Source organism: Haemaphysalis longicornis, unplaced genomic scaffold, assembly GCF_048455015.1.
Source record: "Haemaphysalis longicornis isolate Haplotype H1 unplaced genomic scaffold, Haemaphysalis longicornis Haplotype H1 scaffold_13, whole genome shotgun sequence".
In the NCBI taxonomy this organism is placed as follows: Eukaryota; Metazoa; Arthropoda; class Arachnida; order Ixodida; family Ixodidae; genus Haemaphysalis; species Haemaphysalis longicornis.
Genome location: NW_027526233.1, coordinates 7,751,794 through 7,772,648, shown reverse-complemented (window position 1 = coordinate 7,772,648; position 20,855 = coordinate 7,751,794). Strand labels below are relative to the sequence as shown.

General features: G+C 46.5%; 1 protein-coding gene across 1 annotated transcript in view; it reads left to right on the top strand.

Annotated features, from left to right (window-relative positions):
• LOC144164316 (AB hydrolase superfamily protein YfhM-like) overlaps positions 1-20,855 on the top strand; it is a 79,717-nt gene that overhangs the window by 11,305 nt on the left and 47,557 nt on the right. Inside the window, exon 2 of the mRNA XM_077694813.1 lies at positions 12,798-12,928. Within this exon, the coding sequence (XP_077550939.1) occupies positions 12,798-12,928 (131 nt within the window). The remainder of the gene's footprint in view (positions 1-12,797; positions 12,929-20,855) is intronic.

Below are 20,855 nucleotides of genomic sequence, written 5' to 3'. Positions count from 1 at the left end.
CAGAAAAACACTGAATCATCGCACTAGGATGCGATGTCACATGACTTTTGTAGATGTAGCAGATGAAATGACTTTTTAAATCTACCTCCTTCCCCCCGCCCCCCCGGAACACAACGTATCACAGCATTGTATGTGTGATAAGAGGTAGGAGGAGTTACGACTTTTTGTTTTGTCCCCAGAACTGGGACCCGAGATGTGTAGCGCCCCCCCCCCCTCCCTTCCGCCTGTCTGTTTTTTCCCGGCCGAGATATGCATGCTTCATGATTCCACACCAACCTTCCCGGAAGACTGACTTCGAATATCTCACAAGACAAACCCGGCATCGGCAGACTCATTCATTAACACCGTATTTCGCCAGAACAAACATTTTCAAATACTCGTACTTTCCTCGAACCATAAACGACTGGAACTGCCTACCTCAGTCATTAACCGGCTCTGTAGAAGCACTTGATCGTATCGAACCATGACCCATGATGTATCTTTTTGTATCTTTTTATTGTTCTTGCTGATTTACAGTTGTGTGCAGTGTTATATTCTTGCCCCTCCTGCTGGGGCCCTCAAATGGGCCTGCAGTATTCTGTAAATAAATAAATAAAATCTCCACTGCCGCTAAAGCGCCCCAAAGCGGAACCTTAGCAGTACTGGAGATTGCTCACCCATTATGTCAATGTGTGCTCAGGTATAAAGAAGAAAATCAGCTGCTATAGCACGGAAACCTTTCCGCGGGAGTCACGTGCCAGAAGAGATGAGTCACTGGAGTTTTGTCAATGTTTATTTCCTCCATTGTTTTGTGCAAACCATGTTGCGGCAGTATTTGAGGAAATGCATTCAAAAATTGTCCAATACAATTGATTTCCCACTTAGCAGGTATAATTTTTATTTGTGCAAAGATATGCTGCTGGTAAAGGCTACTGGAATACCCTACGGAGTTTCATCAGTGTTGAAAATTAAGCGCGAACCATAAAACACGAAAAGAAAGAAGGACACCGGTATAATTTTCAACAATGTATGTTCACCAACTAGTTCGACTCTCAATCCTACTTAGTTTTGTCAGTAGAAACTCTATTGAGTTTCAATTAAAGGAAGTCATTTGACATTCTTTTGAGGTTTGTCTATTGAAACCTTGTTGACTTTTTATTGACTGCACTCAATAGAAATGTCAATGTAAACTAAAAAAAGCATAAAAGTAACCTAGTAGTCTTAATTCCGTAGACACAGTGGGCAGCGCTGAAAAAAATAACCCTTCAAAGTGTATGTTTGAGCCTGATGAGTTTTGTTCATTGGTTCTCCAAAGAGTTTCAATTGACTGGTGTCAATTGGTTTTGTGTTGCGTTTTCTCAATAAAAATCCTTTTGAGTTTGTACTGACACATCTCAATAGCCAATTGAGTTTGAATTAAGTTTCTGTTGATTCAATAAAAACTCAACAGGAAAATAATTGAAACTCAAATTCCATTTTTGTAAGGGATACCTCGCCCGAACGTGAAAAGGGCTTGACTGGTGCAAGGATGCCAACCGGAGTTTCAGCTTGCAAACGCTTAGTGCTTTCTTTTTTGAGGAGACGTAGCTGGAGTTGCAAATTTGCTTGGACATAGGGGACGGGCGTGGCGGGCACCGTGGAAGGTGATTGTAGCCTCTCCCTGGCAGCGTCGTGAGCCATGCGGTTGCCTTGTGCGCCGAAAGTATGTCCCGGAGTCCAAACAATGCGAATTTTGAATTCTTCCATTTGTAGGTCTCGTATCGTTTTCAGGATATTTGTCGCCGTAGTGTTCGGGGAAACTGGACGGTTCAATTCTCGGACAGCGACATAAGAATCCGTGATAATGCGAAATTCCTTGGCGGTGAGATGGGAGGAATGGTGATAGATTTTCCGGGTGACTGCCAGAATTCCCATAAATTCTACTTCTTCTACAAGGCCGCATGTGTAGGAAATTTGCCGGGATCCCTTCATTTCTCGCAAGTCTGTAGATGTCCAGGCAATGGCCGCGGTCATCCCATTCATAGACGCGTGGTCGTAAATGTCAATTTCGTCGCCTGTCTTGTCTTCTGCGAACATGCAAAAGTATAGTTCGCGTACTATTAGGTTATGGTGCCGGACCGGGCGTCGACGTGGAATACCGATGAAGGGGCGTTCCCACGGAGAAATTGCTGGCGGCAAATCCGGGCTCTCAGAGTCGCCATTTAGGCGGTCCCATTTCTGGAATTTTTTTTTCTTGTGCCAAATGGTCCAGATGATGTTGGAAACGTAGTTTGGTCTCTTCAATGAGGTCAGTGAGAGGCGGAAGAGGAACTGCTTCGTGGAGAGTATCTACCCGGGTGAATGAAGGGAGGCCACTAATCGCACGGAGAAGGTGCCGATTCATTTTGTGAATACCACTGACATGTGACTGTCATAGCTCATGGACCGGGAAGTCGTAAGTGAAACGTCCATGTGCCACGGCACGCGCGAGCTTGGTACAAGCTGCTTGGTACAACTCCTTCATATTTAATAAATATCCTTGTAGCGAGATGTAAGGAGGAATTCTAGGTTTTCTTAAGTGATGCTATCAACTGTTTTGGGCTATTACAGTTGCTTATTGGAACACCCAGCAGTCAAATTGCACCGTTGCAAGATTCAAGGAGTATATCCCCCACTTGAAGGGAGATAATCTGTTCCTCATTTGAACGATGTTTGCCATCGATGCTGAGTAGTGCTGTTTTTGTCGGGAATAGTTGTAGTTGAAATTGCGACCGCGTATTTTCCAAGCTCAGGACTGCTGCTTGCAACTCTGTTTGCAAAGCTTCTTTTGTTTCGTAATCAGTCCGTAATTGTTCGTAATCAGTTCGTAATTGTCCGTACCACAAAGTCGTCCGCATAAACAGCGAACCGGGCGGCAGTGTCATGTTCAAGCATTCTAGCAACGCGGTTCATGGCCAGATTGAAGAGGAGAGAAGCCAAAATGGACCCTTGTGCGGCTCCTCAGTCCAGGTAGAAAAAAGTAGGCTGGTGGGTTCGATGGTTAAGACGGATAGGTCAATGTTAAAGAAAGCTGCTTATCCAGACCTGAGTATTTTGGCTTGGGAAGGCGAGGGCACGTTGCAAAAGAATTCTTGATTGCCTTACATTATCAAAGGCCTTGTGCATGTCTAAGGCGAGTACGTAGTCCGGGAAGGCCTTGCGCGAGATCTGATTAATTACGCTCCGGAGCAGCCACAGATAATAGTGGGTAGCATGGTGGGGGCGGAAGCCGGTAAGAGCGGAGTGAAACCAATTTGTACGCTCCAAGTGGTGTACGAGCCGATTGTTAAGCATATGCAGGATGAGCTGACATATTTTTTGACTTATGTATTTATTGCTCCCCTCAGGGTAATACATTACAGAGGGGAGTGGGTTTAATGTGGAAGAAAGCATGCAAACAGGCATGTATGTAAAAAAATAACCAAGCTGGCTCATGCAATGTTGAAGAAAATACTTGACATATTTGTAAAGACATACAAATTTGTACACGTATATACACTTTTGGAGTAATACAATAATTTAAATACATATGACGCGTAAGAAATTGCGTGTGCACAATACAAGACCTATTCAAGTAACACTACACAATGCAGAACGGAACAAATCGACATCGGTAATTTCTACAATGTCTCGTGGAAGGTGGTTCCAGTCATTGGACGTACGCGGGATGAACGAATTAAAAGAAGTCTAAGTAATAGACCTGATGACGCCGACTTTGCGCGTGTGATGCAGACGCAATGATACATATGATGCCGAAGTGATTAACCAATCTCCCAAAGTGCTGTGGAAAAAAAATGTATGAACGAGGCAGAGAAGTCCAAATTTGTGACGTGAACTTAGTAGTGGACGGCCCAAATTGTTTTTTCTTGTGGTAGTGCTGGTTGTTCGGTGGTAAATTGAGTTATAAAACGTGCCGAGTTCTTCTGAACCATTTACAGCAAATGAGTAAGAGTTGCCGTGGAAGGATCCCTAATGGATGATGCGTATTCAAGTTGAGAGCGTACGATGTTTTTTGAAAATGAATTTTAACGTACGACGGGGTGGGATTGAAGTTGCATTTTAAATAACCAAGCATGCGGTAAGCTTTGTTTGCGATGAATTTGATGTGAACTTTCCATGATAGGTCTGATGTAATACGAAGGCCTAAATACTTGTAAGATGAGACACATTGCAGAGGGGTGCCGTTTGAGGGATACGAAAACGGGATAGTAGCGGCACGAAAAATTCGCATGGATTTGCACTTGTCAACGCTTAAGTTCAGCTGCCACTTACCACACCAGGAAGAGATAGCGTTAATGTCATCCTGTAGTGCATGCGTATCGTTAATTGTGGTTATTTCACGGAAAAGGACGCAGTCGTCAGCGAAGAAATGGACTGGAGAAGAAATACAGTGAGGAGAATCATTAATATAGATGAGAAAAAGTAGTGGCCCTAATACTGTTCCTTGGGGGACACCCGACAGCACCAGCTCAAATGAAGGGCTTGTCTCGTCAGCCGCTACAAATTGTCGGCGGTTAGTGAGGAAATGTTCAATCCATTTTAGTGTATTAGTATCAAGACACAAATTTCTCAATTTTAGTAGGAGTAATCGGTGCGAAACTTTATCGAACACTTTCGCAAAATCTAAAAAGATGCAATCAGCAAAACAACTACGGTCAAGAATACTATGCACTTTGTGTGTGAATAGCGGTAATTGCGTCTCGCATGAAAATGTCTTCCGAAACCATCTTCTGCTGGACGAAAGAATAAATTAGATTGAAAAAATTTGCTATGTTGGAAAAACGTATGTGTTCAAGGATCTTACACGGAACGCTGGTGATTGATATGGTTCTATAGTAAAAGGTGAACTTATAGTTGAAAGGTATAGTTGAAAGGTGTCTGTCCTGTGAGTTAGATGCTGCAACCAATTCCCTATTTTCCAGTCCTGTGGCAGTTCACCGATGTCTAGTGGTTATTGAAATGTTTTGGATAACATATGGAACAACACTGTTTAGTACTTTTAAGGAACTTTGAAATAATACCGTCAATACAGCCCCATCGCTCTTACAGGGGTAAGTGCAATGGGGCGAAGATTCTGAGGATGGAGAGCATCTTTACCGGGTTTGGGTATTGGATCAATAACCGTTACTTTCAGGGAGTCAGAAATCTCGCCTGAGTCCCAGGAGTGGTTGGCCAGGTGTAGTAGAGCATCGAGGCCGTGTGGGGGAAGGTTCCGATATCTTGCAATTTAACTTGATCGTCACCAGGAACAGACTTGGGCTTCCCTTGAGAAATGGCTACTTGCAGTTCGCCCATGGTGAAAGGAGAGTCGAGTTCTGACAGGGGGTGATTAATGTTGATGTTCGGTAAATGTGGGAGGGTTGAGGGATGGGTAACGGTGTCAGGAACAACGCTTGAATGATTGCATCGTAGGGACTGTTTGTGCCACTTGCGATGGTCTGGTGGCCTTGATGGGTGCAATCTTGGCATCAGTCGATGCAGCACATCAACAGGAACAAGAGGATACAAAACAAGCAGGCAAAGACAGGTTATTTTCGGGCACAGGGCGAAAACAATCGAGCCTGTTTACTATGTAGCGATGCCGCCTGCGTCATAATCTTTCTCTTCCCGGATCGGAGTAAGATGTTTTTTCCCGAACAGTGTACAAAAACACACTCGCTGCGTATCAACAGGACGTTTCTTGTGGGGTACAGCCGTCTCCGAACACCGACCTAAAAAGCGATGATGATGATCAGCCGACAAAGTAGTCGAAGTGCTCCTCGAAGTGCTTGATGATGGGAATAATATGGAGGCGAAATAAATAATATCCACGCTTCTGAGATTCTCGCTCATAATATTTAAAATAACAATGGAAGATGAAGCTCCCGACATCTTCATGCACCCGCAGATAGCCCCTCTAGAAACAAACGGATAGTCGTACTGTAGTTTACTTAGACGCCTGAAAAGCGTAACCAGAGCAGTGGTATGCGGGTCCCGTACCTCCTTTTTATACATCAGTAACGGTTCTTCTTGCGTCGTCACGTACCTTCAAAGGGGAAGCAATGCACATCCCTCTGTGTAGTTATTATGTGGCTTTAAGAAAAACCCTCCTATAAGTCGTTTCCCTTGAGGCGATGGTCGCAGCAGGATTTCCTATAAGCAAGCGGCCGATGAATACGCTATTTATTTCTTGTGCATAGTCTGTCGGTCTGGTCGGCACCAGTACTTGAAAATAGCATGAACATGTTCATGGTGACCTCAGTGTTTTTGCTGTAGCAGAAACGAATATTATACAAGGCAAAAATATAAACGTGTACGGCTGGTGTCACAAATATTTGAACGTCTATAATACCACAGCTTCCCCCCAAAATTCTGAAACCAACCCCGTATTTAGGGCGTATACAAGAAGTAAGCCAGGCAAAAGAGACGAAATTTTGTGTTATACTGCATTGGAATACGAAAACACTATCCGTGCTCCTAAGACTGCTTACGTGTTTTCGAAAACCGAACAATACTGATCCATGCTGATTTACTGCTACACCCTAGTGCTTGTCTTTTTCTCAATTTTATTTCTTGGTCTTTCGGCGGAGGAAACTTGGACAGGCTCACGACCGCTTCCGCAGAATCGCAGCTCACCATTTGGCGTGCGCCTGTGCTGCTCGCGTTCCGTCGCGCTCACTTGTTCATTTGGCGGTAAGCAAACCTCGATGATGTCGGCTTAGGGATCTACGCATTTGTTGTCTGCTTTACCCCGGCTCACTCTCCCTGGTGTTTCATTGTGCTCGGTTGATTTATCATGCATTTCCGCACCAGAGAATTACACTCGCATACACTATCGGAACCTGAAAGTTAATGAACAGTTTTTGATACCACTCCGACAGAAAATATTGCGGCCGTCACCCCATCCCTTGCAAAGCCGGTGCAGTGCGAAGCGCGAAAAGTCGGAGCCCAGTATCAGCTGCTGTACCGAGCAATCTTCGTTACAAAGAGAACAACGAGCTGTTAATAACCGACCCCAGCTAAAATGCCAGATGAAACTACATTCCAGGCCATCACGGTTGTCGGGTTTGACAGAAGGCGTTCCGGTTCTCGGTAATCTTATGTAAGGGGATATTTAAACAGTTTTTGCATTCGTGCCGAACGCTAGAAAGTATTGTATCACATCACGATAAGTTGTCATGTCTTGAGTGTAGGCGACATGTGCTATGGGGCGCAAGAAATGTATTCGGAGTTTTAAATAACCTACACTGTGTATAAGCGCCTGTTGGTTTTTTACCAGGCTTCTAACCAATGTGGATGTATACTTCGCAAGAGGTAAGAATTTGAGAACGATTCGAATAACCTGTCGGTGCAAGCTCGGAGACTGCCCTCGTATACAGAGACGGCGCTATCACCGCTTCATATACAAAGCAATCGTGGTTTCAACATCGTCTGATATCTGTAGGTGTGAACCAAATCATAGATACTTCGGAATGACAGATCCATTTTTATTGCTGCTTTTCTGTCCTGTAAAAAATTAGCACGGAGTGTAAAATGTCAGTACGAAGAGTAGCTAATGCTAGTCGGTTTCCATCGTTTATGCAGGTGTGCCGCAATAACAATAACAATACTAGAACCCGGCATGTATGCTGTTTATAGCGTTCGTTAGGGAGTATACAAAGCCTTCGCACCGTAATAATGTCATGAACTTTCGACTTGAGTGTCAGTTTGTTACTATTACGATGGTCACTGTAGAAATTCATGGCACAAAAGCCGCCTTCGGGTACTCTGTCCAACGTTGTCTGCACCGTTTCTAGGTGGCGTAGATCAAACCTTCTGATCGCATTTGCACGTGAATAAACAACCCACGCTGCGGATACGCACCTGCTTGTACGCAGCCAAACCGAAACCCAATTTGTAAAAAAAGGAATGTATTCCATACGGCCTCCAGAACAAATCCCCTCGAACTTTTTGAGCCTCCCAAATATTTCCAACCCTTTAATACGTTTGTGACGGTACAAAAAGATTAAAGCGTTAGGCACAGAAAAAATATTCATCTGATACAAGTAAACAACTAAAGAAATAGAAGACCGTCGTTTTAATATCTGCTGTGCAATGCGCATGCAGATGCCCGCGGATTGGTGAGTAGAGTTACAGACAGTTGAGTGTTTTTTAGAGCATCTCATAAATGATTAAGAAAGCCTACGCATTTTCTATACTTATCGAGGACATCTGAGCACTCAACATCGCAAATAAGTTTAAAAGGACGAGTTACACACGATCTTCGGGCTGGTGCTCTGAAGAATGTTTTTTTTCTTTCTCTACTCATGTTTTGGAAACTTGTGCGTGATACAGCTTAAAATTATTCAGAAGGGTCATAAGCTGGCAACATAGCTTAATCTCTGGAATAGCAAAAGAAAGTTTTTGTAAAGGAAAGTTTCACTGCCATCTAAATGCAGCCACACGGCGATAAAGGAAAGCTATACAGCTTTCTCGGAAACTAAGCAGTTGAAGAAAAATTCGTCCTTTTCCAGCACTTTTTAAACCTCTAAATTTTCCAAACGGGCGATTTCAGGCACAGGCACTGCTGCCCCTCACAAGTGGGCGGTAGCAGACGAGAGCGGTGCGAGTTTCAAAGGTGACGTGAGCCACTCTTATATCTCATCGCCAATACCGCATCACGTGTCGGAGAGCACCCACTAGGCTAACTCTTTTTCTGTATTTGGCAAGGTCACGAGTTACCCAAACCTACCGCTTTAGGCGCTTGGTGTCCGAGATGTATGTTCTCGAGATCTGTGTTCCTGAAATCTCTCTAGAGCAGCGGTCAATTTCTGTACCACAGATCCGAAACGACTGATTTTTTTTTTAGAAAGCTTGCGCCCTAAAAGAAATATTTTCTATCACGCACTCTGGCACACAAATCCTCTCTGTCCACTTTTCTCACACTCTCCACCAATATAAACGTTTAGCATCTCCCCCCGAATTTCTTCTAGCTGCATTGCTGTGGAGGCGTTACATCTAGCGTCCCTCTCTCAGCTGAGCTTTAGTGCATAGATAGCATGAATGGTAAATTCCACAGCTGCCTTCTCAATTGCTTTCTCATCGACAAAATAACACTCTCGCGTCGTAGCCTTGACAACGAAACCAAGGCGTCCTCTCCAACATTTTTTGATAGAACTGCAGTTAGGTAATGTTACTTGATAGGTTTTGATAGGTAATGTGACTTTGGGGAAAATCCGCACCACACAGATCGCAAGAAAATGCAAAAGCCTTTTTATATCGCTTTCCACTACGTAATACGTACACGTCTGAAAGTGTGAGAGCCTGTTCCTGTAAAGCAGCCTTGACTAATTTTGTGCAGTTGTTTTGCATACGTTATTGATGAAGCTCTGTTTGGAATTCTAAGCGGAAAACGTTTATAGAACAGCTATTCATTAAAAATAAAATTTGGGTCCGATGTTTTTATTAGCCTAGTCAGTGTTTCATTGCATCCTGGATGCCGGTTCATCTTGCTTCCTTCAATAAAACAGTGTTCCGCCCTCAAGCAAACTTCATCCTACCCCTTCTTTACACAGGCAGACATCTCGCAGGTGAAACTGAACAGAAAGACAGTAAGGACACAACGAAAAGAACGTTCACATGAAACACTAAACCCAGCAAAAAGTTTATCCGTATTTTTATAATAGTACTGTGTTTAATGTGCGTTGATGTATCCCAAACAAATTGCATGTCGCCTTCCATGCCGATTCAAGGCGACAAACTCTTCAGCTGTCGACGGACACTCTATGTTTGGTAAAATATGCTGTTGGTCTAGTTGGTTCATTGCTTAAGGAAATTGCTCTATGTTTTATTGCTCTATGTTTGATTCTCCATTCGCCATAATGATGGATTAATTAAAGTGTATTTTTACATAATCTTCATCAGCCTACTCAGGTTGACTGCAGGACGAAGACTTACGATATTGACCTCCAACCGCGCCTGGCGGCGCTTCTCGAGTCCACAGTCCCAATTTTTATATTCATCCCTCCAACGAATTTTCAGCCTTCCACTTCATCTGGACGCATCTGTTGTTATCCACTCTGTTAGCCTAATTTTCCACCGGCTGTTGGTTCGTCTGATTGCAATCTCAACTCGAGTACATTTCTTTTTCTTTATTTCAACAATGATATCTTCTACCCTAGTTTGTTCTCTGAGCAAGGTAGGTCCTTTCATGTCTCTAAGTTTTACTCCTAACATTATTCGTTCAATGGCCCGATGAGCATATCTAAGATTTCTTTGTAGTTGTTTAGTAAGCCGCCAAGTTCCAACTCCGTCCTCACCGGCAGTATGCACTGCTTGTAGACAGTTTTTGGGTGACAGAGGTAATTACTTTCCCTTATTCGGGAGTGGTGACCGAATGCTCCCAAGCCCATACCTTTCCTTCGCGGGATTTGTCCGAGGCAGTTATATACTTTTACTTCTTCAAGCTTTGGATTTCTTAAGCTAGAGAGGACGCTTTTGGCATGCTTATTTTTCATTACTTTAGATTTATTCATATTTATTGGGGGTGAAGGCTCTTAGGGGCTGGGGCTGTTAGCGTCTCCTGTCCTCGCCGTAAGCGTCGGCTCATGAGTCACGGTACTAAATCACCGGAAAACTCGTTTACGGCTCGCGCTATAACGTAACGCGCACTAAAAAAAATCACCGGGACAGTCATTTGCGCGTCGTTCTTCGGCGCGTCGTTACGCGTGCTTAAAAAACACCAGCACACTCCTTTACGCCTGGCGCTAGAAAGCTTCGTGGTTCAAGGACAATAGAATTTTACAATAGAGCTGTATACCTCCATCCTCCAACGATTCCGTATCTGTTGGCCAAAACGCAAAGACGCCAAGAGTGCATTTATACACTGCATGCGTCACCCCTCTCCAGGTTTCTCGTTAGAGGAGATGACCCGGGTTTTCTTTAGCCCCACGACCGTGGTTTCTGATTGTAGGTCCTGAAGCATTATTTGTAGGTTTTCTGCACTTTCACTCAGCAAGACTATGTCGTCCGCAAATCTAAAATGGCTTCAGTATTCCTCATTTATCTTTAACCCTGTGTCGTCCGACACAAGATTTCTAAATACACTCTGCAGACATGCTGTTGATAGTTTTGGGGAGATGGTATCTTCCTGTCTTACTACCTTTCAGATCGGGAATTTATCTCTTTGCTTGTGGAGGGCTACTCTGCCCATGCATTAGTTATATACGTCTTCAGGAAGATCTATGCCTCCTCTGTTCCCAGGTCTTTTAATACTTCTAGCACGGCTGCGGTGAATACGGAATAAAAATATTTCTTATACTATTATTTGCCATGTAAAAGGGCTTACTCTACTCTCCGGCTGTTTATATCACTTCATTGACTACATGGATGTGGTCTACGTCTCAGTAAACTTTCTTCAAGACCGCCTGCTTTCTGGATTGCTGGCAATCCGGGCTACCAGCTGTGCGGCTGACAACTGGTAAAGTACTTGTAAAAAACCGCCGAGAGTAGGCAAATGGGTCTGCACTTCTTGAGGTCCTTGGCATCTCCTTTATGGTTTCAGAATAAGGCTGGCGATTTTTCAGGTAATCGCCACTTTTTGAGTCTTCAAGCATTCTGAAAATCGTAGGAAAACTTTTTCAGTACAATATTTCTTCCCCCTTCAAAACATCCACGCTTAGGCCGTCGTCGCCTCCTGAAATTCTCATTTTCATGCATTTGAGAGCATTTCCTACCTCCTTTTTAGTTACTGGTGGGACATCGCAAGTTGGGATTGTACGCTCAGTAGTTCGCTTAGTCGAACATCGCTGGCATACTCCCTGGTGTAGAATGGGTGATACATTTGTTATATCGTCGAAGTAGAGCGTAATGTTACCCTGCTGGTCTCTGTGTGCGTACTTCCTCTCTTTGCCCATGGGTAGCTTCGTCCTAGTTGTTTTCAAGCTTCCCTTCATTAGCAGCGTTTCCTCGATGACTACCATTTTATATGCAGAAATGTCGTTTTCGTTACATCTGTTAATCAGTTTCGTTACTCGGCTGATTCAATTTGTCCCACCGCATTTGACGCTTCCATTCTCTCACGTTTAGCAACTAGTGGTTTCACTTTCTTGGCTAGTTTTTTCTGTCTTCTTTACACATTGCTTCACCCACAGTGGACCCCAAGGGAAGAAAGAAGACGGGGTGGGACTTTGAATCCCAAGAGACCTAGCAGGGAACACGCAGATGTTTTTCAGCATTAGCGACAGATTCGCGGCTGTTATGATCAAGCTAAACAAGCGATACAGGTTAAATTAGTACGGACCTATGTGCCAATAACCATCTATGACGATGAAGCCGTAGACATCTTCTATGACGACTTCGAATAAGCAATGAAGAAGGTAAATATACAGTTTACTGCTCTAATGGGAGACTAATGCAAAGGTGGGTTAGAAGCAAATGGGGGAAAGGTCATTTAAAAACTTCGGCATAGACAATCGCAATAATCACGGAGATACATCGGCCGGATTTCCAGAAAGAAATAACGTGAGATCGATGAACACATTTTTATACAAAGGAAAGAATAGGAAGCTGAGATGTAAAAGTCCCGATGGTACAACTTCATTGTAAGTGAGAACCCAGATATTGTGCAGGCCGTAGAGGTGCTGAGTAAGTTTTGGAGCAGACATCATATGACGGTTAAGTGAAAGCTAAACGACCATAGCGTGGTCAGTGTAGACATTATGATCCCTACAAGGGCACTCAGAGAATATTTCTCACTAATGGGTTGACAGCTTTTTCTATTTTTTTAGGTGACACCAATTCTGCAAAAATACTTTTGTCTATTGTGTATTTTTATTTAGGAGATCACAATGCACTATGTGACGAAAGGCTGCGATGAAAACGATGTCCGTCCAATGCTGCTAATGCTACATGGTTTTCTGGACTTTTGGTACATCTGGAACCGACAGATACCATATCTGAGCAAGTACTTTTGGTAAATATCCGTTGAAAGTCTTTTTAATATTGCAATCAATGACTCCCTTTCTGCACAAGTCTTCGTCCGCATTTTCTTAAAACTGCAAAAACAAACATTTGATTCATTGTATACCCGTAATTCATGCATGAGCAAATAAATTACCATCCCTAAAACGATGTGAAACTGTCGAAATAATCCACGCTGCTTTAGCGTAACAAGATATGTTATAAGGCATCCAAATAATGTTTTAATCACTCTAAACAAAATAAGCGCAAGTGCGAGACATCTAACTTATTGGTAAAGAAATATTCATGCACTAATTCTAAGTTTCGGTAATTTTACCATAGATTTTTTGAAATGAACGCTCTGCATATATTCGGTCTATCTTAATCTATGCCATTGCGCATAAGGGGAATGACACTAATCAAAATAATCCCCCCACCTCCCCGAAGGGGATCGTACGGAAATGCGAATGCATTGGGTGCACCGAATTCTTCTTTGCGGTATCGACTTCACCGACTTCCATCGCTATCAAGGCGCCAGTCGGCAAGCAGTCACGGAGAGAGGCGCGCGCTTCCTGCATTTATATGCTCAGCGAGCGGAGAGGGGTACGCGGAGAGGAGAGAGAGACCCGCGCCAGCCCGCGCGCGAGCTCTCTCTCCGCCCCGAGCTCCGCGATGCAAGCGTGCTCCTCCTCTCCACTCACTCTCCGCTACTCCGCCAGAGCTCCGCGATGCGAGCGCCCTCACACGCCGAGCGCGCTCATCCTCTCACCTTGCCCTCCGCTACTCCGCACCTGCTCCGGTTGCTAGGCGCGCGCCACAGCTGTTGCTAGGCGCACGCCTCTCAACGACGCAAGACAACCTGCGGCTAAGAAATGCCTTCGCATTTAAAAACAGACACCGACAACGAGTGTTTACAAAACCGAAAAAGCAAAGACCTTTCGGCTCCAGTACGGGAGCCTTGTTGAGCTTAGGGGCCAAACGTGGTCTGGTTGTGTTGTATTCAAATGTGACGTACGCAACGTGCGTACACGTGTGGAAAGTTGCCGTAATTGCAATTAATTGTGTGCCCCGTGGTCTGGGTTGTGAGGAATTCAAGATAAAGGCGTAAGGTCCTTTTGTTCTATTTTTCAATATTTTTGCATTAGCCCAGTTCATTTTTTTATGAGTTGCCTCTGCGTGTTGGGCCGGAGCGTAACACTCTGGTGACACGCTTTTGTTTTTCACGTCGCGCATGTGCTGCTTGAGCCATTGTTGAAAATTGCCAGTCCTCCGAACATGGTTTCCATCGAAGTCTGCGCAGGAAATGCTGTAAAACTACTGGGAACTTTGCTTTCATTATCTTGTGTTTGACGTTCACAAGGGATATATGTGTGTTTACATCATGTGGCTGTGTATACATGGAGCAATAAGACTTGGGTGATGGTAGGGAACACAAGAAAGGAAAACCTCGAACGAGTTACTGACCTCACCCGGCCTGAAACGTTGGTCACAATCGTGGTCGCTACCTTTTTCTAAGTTTTATATTCTTACGTGTGTGTGTGTGTGTACTGTTGGGAATGAGCATTCCAGGGCGGTCACCAAGGTTGTGACTCGCATCCAGTTAGTCACCGATGTTGGGAATCAGTCATCCCAAAACTGTCTCCGCTGTAGGGTCAGGGCCCTCTCAGCGCCGCCTCCACTGTTGCTGCTGGCCATCCGAGTGCAGTCACCGATGTAGCGACGTCGCCTTGCTCCGTCCCCTATCGACGCGCCACAGAGAAGAGCGACGAAGTTCTCGGGCTGACGGAAAGTTGAAGTAACATTTATATACAGTATGTACAGGGTAAGCAAACGTTACATAACTCGCACAAAAGCGACAGCACCCTTTCACTCGGTGCCTCCGAAAAGTGCCGCCGGAGAGAAGCCACTGAGGAATGCCGACGATGAGAGCCTCAGGGCTTCTTTTATACCCCGGGAAGTTTGTTGTGGCCCAGAGAAGTTCGAATAGCTCCAATAAGGGCTCTCGCTGCCTGAAGTTTGAATTCCGACGAATGGTAGCAAAGCGGTGAGTCAGATACGTCGCCAATGGGGAAAGGGAGGGCGATGCCCCCCCGGTACCGTGACCTCGCCTCCAGGTGCAGCGACATGCCCTTATTTGGTCGTTCTCAGATGCGGGATTTGGCCGCGCCGCAACTACAAAAGGAAGAGGCGTGACAGCCTCGCTGTCGGCGCGTCGCCTTGTGCAACGTATTTGGGCCAGGCGCTCTGGCACAAGAGTACATATCCATTTTTATAAATATAGCGAATCAGAAAATGGGAAATGAGGGGATCCGTGAAATAAGACAGAAAATAACGGTCGGCAGTCAAGAAAACCTCGGAAAGCAAAGAAGAGGTTGTGGTGGGTCATAGAAAGAGATGAATTTTTTGAGTCGAAAAGAAAGTGGTGAAAAAATGCCCCCCGGGTGGGATCCGAACCCACGACCTCCAGAATACCGGTCTGGTGTATATATATATATATATATATATATATACAGAAATATAGGTCAGCAGTCTACAACGCCAAAGGAGGCATAGGGGTGTGGTTGGGCTCTTTTCTTTTTCACTACGGTTAATGAAATAAACATTTTTTTAAATATACAGAAGAAAGAAAGAAAGAAAAACACGCGCCCAGAGTGGGGACCGAACCCACGCCGTTCTATTACATGTCGAATGCCTTACCAATTCGTGCTATCTGGACGACTGTGTTCTCCTTAACTTTCTGGGCTATTGATAGTTACTAGAAGTGTATCTGACGCTTGAGGGTGGTAGCCAGCGCCACTCTGAATACACGGGGAGAAGGGGACCTTCTTTTCAACCCCCGGGGCGTGACTCGAACGTCTGCACCCTGTCATGAGCGTGTAAACTGGCGGGAAGCCCTCTTATGCTACCTAGGCATCAAGGCTGCCAGAACCGAGACCCTCGCTACGCTTTCGCAGAATAATATAGTAAGGAAATGAGGGGCTCGTTGAGGAAATACAGAAAGATAGGTCAGCAGTCTACAACGCCAAAGGAGGCATAGGGGTGTGGTTAGGCTCTTTTCTTTTTCACTACGGTTAATGAAGTAAACATTTTTTTAAATATACAGAAGAAAGAAAGAAAGAAAAACACGCGCCCAGAGTGGGGACCGAACCCACGCCTTTCGATTAAATATATATATATATCGGCTATATAACGGCTATATATATATATATATATATATATATATATATATATATATATATATATATATCAAGCTTGCAGTCGTCATTGCCAGTGCTATTCGGCTGTTAAAGAGATATTTCATAGTGCCGAATTACGTGTGTTCGTCATGTTTTTTTTATTTAATACAGTGCTAAATAGGCGAAAATATAGGTCGAGAAAAAATCCGCCGTTTTTCCGGGAGCGGGAGTCGAACCCACATCTCCGCATAACGCGTGCGGTGCGTTAACCAATTACATATATATATATATATATATATATATTGTGATGAAGTTCGGGTTAGCCGAGACACGTGCCAGAAGTCATAAGGGTCGGAGACATGGCATGGATGAAGAATGCAGTTATATTGTCGGAACGTGAGACACGTGGTGCGCGGAACGAAAGAAAAAAAAACCAAATAATAAGATTAGGAGAAAGGAAAGAGGACAGCAGTCTTTGTCAGTCCTAGTCGCGCTAGTTCAGTGACCTTAGTCGGGTGCGGCGTCAGCGCCTAATGCCAACCGAACGTGCTCACGTTGCTGCGCAGCGTCCGATGAGGTCCAGTAGCGCCAGGCACGGTAGAAGCGGCAGCAGGCACAGGTAGTGGGGTGGATCCAACGGGTGGTCTGCCCGAAGAGGTTGCGGCCCCCTCCTGGTTGGCCCGACGACCAGGCGACCCGGCGCAAGGCGCGGATGCCCAGCGCAGCGACAGACACGGGTATCCGGCGCTGTGGCTATGGCCCTGTAGCCCCGGCAAGAGCTGTCGACGTCCCGGCGCGGTAGCACGGGCGCCGTTAATGGGTTTCTTCGCGATTCCAAGCGCGACCCCGAGCTCGAGCCGATGTCGCCGTTTCGTCCCTCTTTTCGCACTCTCCCGCTGCCTTCTCATCATCAGCCCGCATGACAGCGTGGCACATACCCGCGCACGGGGGATTGACTTGGCATCTCGTCACACTACCCCCGGCTTCAGAAAGTTGCTGGGGCGGAGCCGCACACACTTTCAGAGTCCTCGGTGGGCGGGATGCGGTGATGCGGGAAAACAAAACAGAAACAATGTTCGTACAGTCAACAGATTTCGTGAACCGGCAGTAAGTATCGTCTGGACAACACAACACTGCCGAGACGCCAAAACAATGTTGAATAGGTTGACCTCACAGCACAGATGCTTCTGTTCGGCGTGGCCTGTCGGTGCGCTGCGGGCTTGTCGTTTTGCTTGAAAGCAGACTTTCCATTACGCACAGGCCAACAGTAGGCATCTTTCTCGAAAGAGCAATGCCCACCTCGATTTTCGGATTAGCCGTCTTGCATGGCTGACAAGTCCTCAGAAATCTTCGGAGGTCGGCGTAAATGGTTGGCCAATAGAACTCCCGGAGGATTCTTTTAGTTGTTTTTAAAAATCGGTGATGATCTGGGACTCCTTCATGGCCCTTCCTCATGACCGCTTCTCTGAAAGGATGTGGAACAACAAGTTGCTGGTTGAAGCGGCCAGATGGTAACGTGTACCGACGGTACAGCAGCCCCTTTTCACAAACAAACTTGCAGGGGTTCTCCTTATCGGAAGATGACTCTGTCGCTGCCATCTTCATGCAGTTGGCCAGAGTCTTGTCCAGCTGCTGCTGTTGCCGCATCTCTTTTCTGGTAACCCCGGCGAACATGATGGGACTTGCCGGCCGGTTACGCTGTACCTTCTGATGGACACGGCTGGTGTTCTCGTCGGCCGAAGAAGGATGTGCTTCTCCACCGAGCACCGCTGGAGTTGCTGGATGCCTTGGTTGCTGTGGCTTCCATGCAGGGTTAGGACTGTTGGGATCCCTAACACCAGGTATGTTCCCCAGTATCAGATCATACAGGGGGTCGGCCATGCATTTCGCCAGAACGTGTCCTGTGAAATACGGCGTGTCCACGTAAATGTATGCCTCCTCAAGGCGCCGCGTGGTGTTGTCTACGAACAGGACTGTCGACGCCTGGCCTGTGAGGCAACTGTCTGGAATAAGTTCCCGACGCGCGATGACGGTGTTGCAGCCGGTGTCTCGTAGAACGGAAACCAACCGCCCGTAGACCTGGCCGGTGGCCACAGGCATGCTGCTTGCCAGGCATCCTTTTTGGAGCTCGCATTCTTCACCCCCTGAATGTGTGGGGGCCAGTTTGCGTTTGCCTTTGCCGCCAGTGTCCGTATTCACTCCGCCGCAAGGGTGTTTTGCAAAAGTGCAAGCGGAGACCTGTTTGTTATTTGGCGGTTTGGACCGGCAGCTGTCCGTCTTGTGCCCCCGTTTTCCGCAGTTTTCACAGCGGGTAGCCCGGGCTGCTATCCTGCAGTCAGGAGCACAATGTCCGGTTTTGCCACAGATGAAACATGTGGGGCCTCTCTTGGTAGGGGTGTCGACATGGGGCTCTTTCCTTTCGTCCCGGAACTTGCCCAGGTTTGCGACCCTCTGAGCTTCAAGGAAGCGGTCACATGCTTCGGTGATCTCTTTTGTGGACTTGCATTCCCTCTCCTTGATGAAGATTGCCAGCTGGGAGGAGCAGCACCGTAGAAATTGTTCAGCGATCATCTTGTCGCGTACTGCCTCGTATGTCTTGGGCACCCCAGACGTCTCCAACCACCGGTCGAAATATCCAGAGAGGCGGGAAACAAGCTGGGTTCCGGTTTCTCCGTCCTCAGCTTTGGCCAGGCGGAACTTGTCGTTATACCCTTGAGGGGTAAAACGAAACCGCTGAAGGAGAGCCAGCTTGACCTTCTGGTAGTCCAGCGAATCTTCTGGCGTCATTCTTCCTATCACGGAGAGGGCGTCACCGGTGAGGCAGGTGCTGAGTCCTACGGCCCATTTGTCCTCCGGCCATTTTTGCGCGCGCGCGACCCTCTCAAACCTAAGGAGGTACGCATCAAGGTCATCTCTACGCTCGTCGAACGGAGGTATGAACTTGTGGGGGCTGGCAGAAATCGTTGGTTCTGCCTGAGGCACGCCTGCAACAGAGCCATCAGCTTGCGGGTTATTTCGCGCACCTTCCTGGAGCCTTAGGTTAAGCAGCAGGTTCTCGTGCCTAGCACGCTCCAGATCTGCTGCTGCCTTCACAGCCTCACGTTCTGCTGCCCTTTGGTCTCTCAACCGGTCTTGTTCCGCTTTCACCCACTCTCGCAGCTCGGCGTCACGGAGTCCTAGCTCCTTTCCACTTGCTACAAGCTTTTCAACCTCCATGTCGCTTCTCAGGCCGGAACAACTCTGGCACAAATCTCGTCGTCCTCTCTAGATGTTGTTGAGAGGTCCTGTCGCGGACGCCAGTTGTGATGAAGTTCGGGTTAGCCGAGACACGTGCCAGAAGTCATAAGGGTCGGAGACATGGCATGGATGAAGAATGCAGTTATATTGTCGGAACGTGAGACACGCGGTGCGCGGAACGAAAAGGAAAAAAAACCAAATAATAAGATTAGGAGAAAGGAAAGAGGACAGCAGTCCTTGTCAGTCCTAGTCGCGCTAGTTCAGTGACCTTAGTCGGGTGCGGCGTCAGCGCCTAATGCCAACCGAACGTGCTCACGTTGCTGCGCAGTGTCCGATGAGGTCCAGTAGCGCCAGGCACGGTAGAAGCGGCAGCAGGCACAGGTAGTGGGGTGGATCCAACGGGTGGTCTGCCCGAAGAGGTTGCGGCCCCCTCCTGGTTGGCCCGACGACCAGGCGACCCGGCGCAAGGCGCGGATGCCCGGCGCAGCGACAGACACGGGTATCCGGCGCTGTGGCGATGGCCCTGTAGCCTTGGCAAGAGCTGTCGACGTCCCGGCGCGGTAGCACGGGCGCCGTTAATGGGTTTCTTCGCGATTCCAAGCGCGACCCCGAGCTCGAGCCGATGTCGCCGTTTCGTCCCTCTTTTCGCACTCTCCCGCTGCCTTCTCATCATCAGCCCGCATGACAGCGTGGCACATACCCGCGCACGGGGGACTGACTTGGCATCTCGTCACAATATATATATATATATATATATATATATAAATATATATTTATATATATATATATATATATAGCCGAATTGGTAAGGCATTCGACATGTAATCGAAAGGCGTGGGTTCGGTACCCACTCTGGGCGCGTGTTTTTCTTTCTTTCTTTCTTCTGTATATTTAAAAAAATTTTTCATTAACCGTAGTGAAAAAGAAAAGAGCCTAACCACACCCCTATGCCTCCTTTGGCGATGTAGACTGCTGACCTATCTTTCTGTATTTCCTCAACGAGCCCCTCATTTCCTTACTATATTATTCTGCGAAAGCGTAGCGAGGGTCTCGGTTCTGGCAGCCTTGATGTCTAGGTAGCATAAGAGGGCTTCCCGCCAGTTACTCGCGCATGACAGGCTGTAGACGCTCGAGTCACGCCCCGGGGGTTGAAAAGAAGGTCCCCTTCTCCCCGTGTAGTCAGAGTGGCGCTGGCTACCACCCTCAAGCGTCAGATACACCTCTAGTAAATATAAATAGCCCAGAAAGTTAAGGAGAACACAGTCGCCCAGATAGCCGAATTGCTAAGGTATTCGACATGTAATCGAAAGGCGTGGGTTCGGTCCCCACTCTGGGCGCGTGTTTTTCTTTATTTCTATCTTCTGTATATTTAAAAAAATGTTTACTTCATTAACCGTACTGAAAAAGAAAAGAGCCTAACCACACCCCTATGCCTCCTTTGGCGCTGTAGACTGCTGACCTGTCTTTCTGTATTTCCTCAACGAGCTCCTCATTTCCTTACTATATATATATATATATATATATATA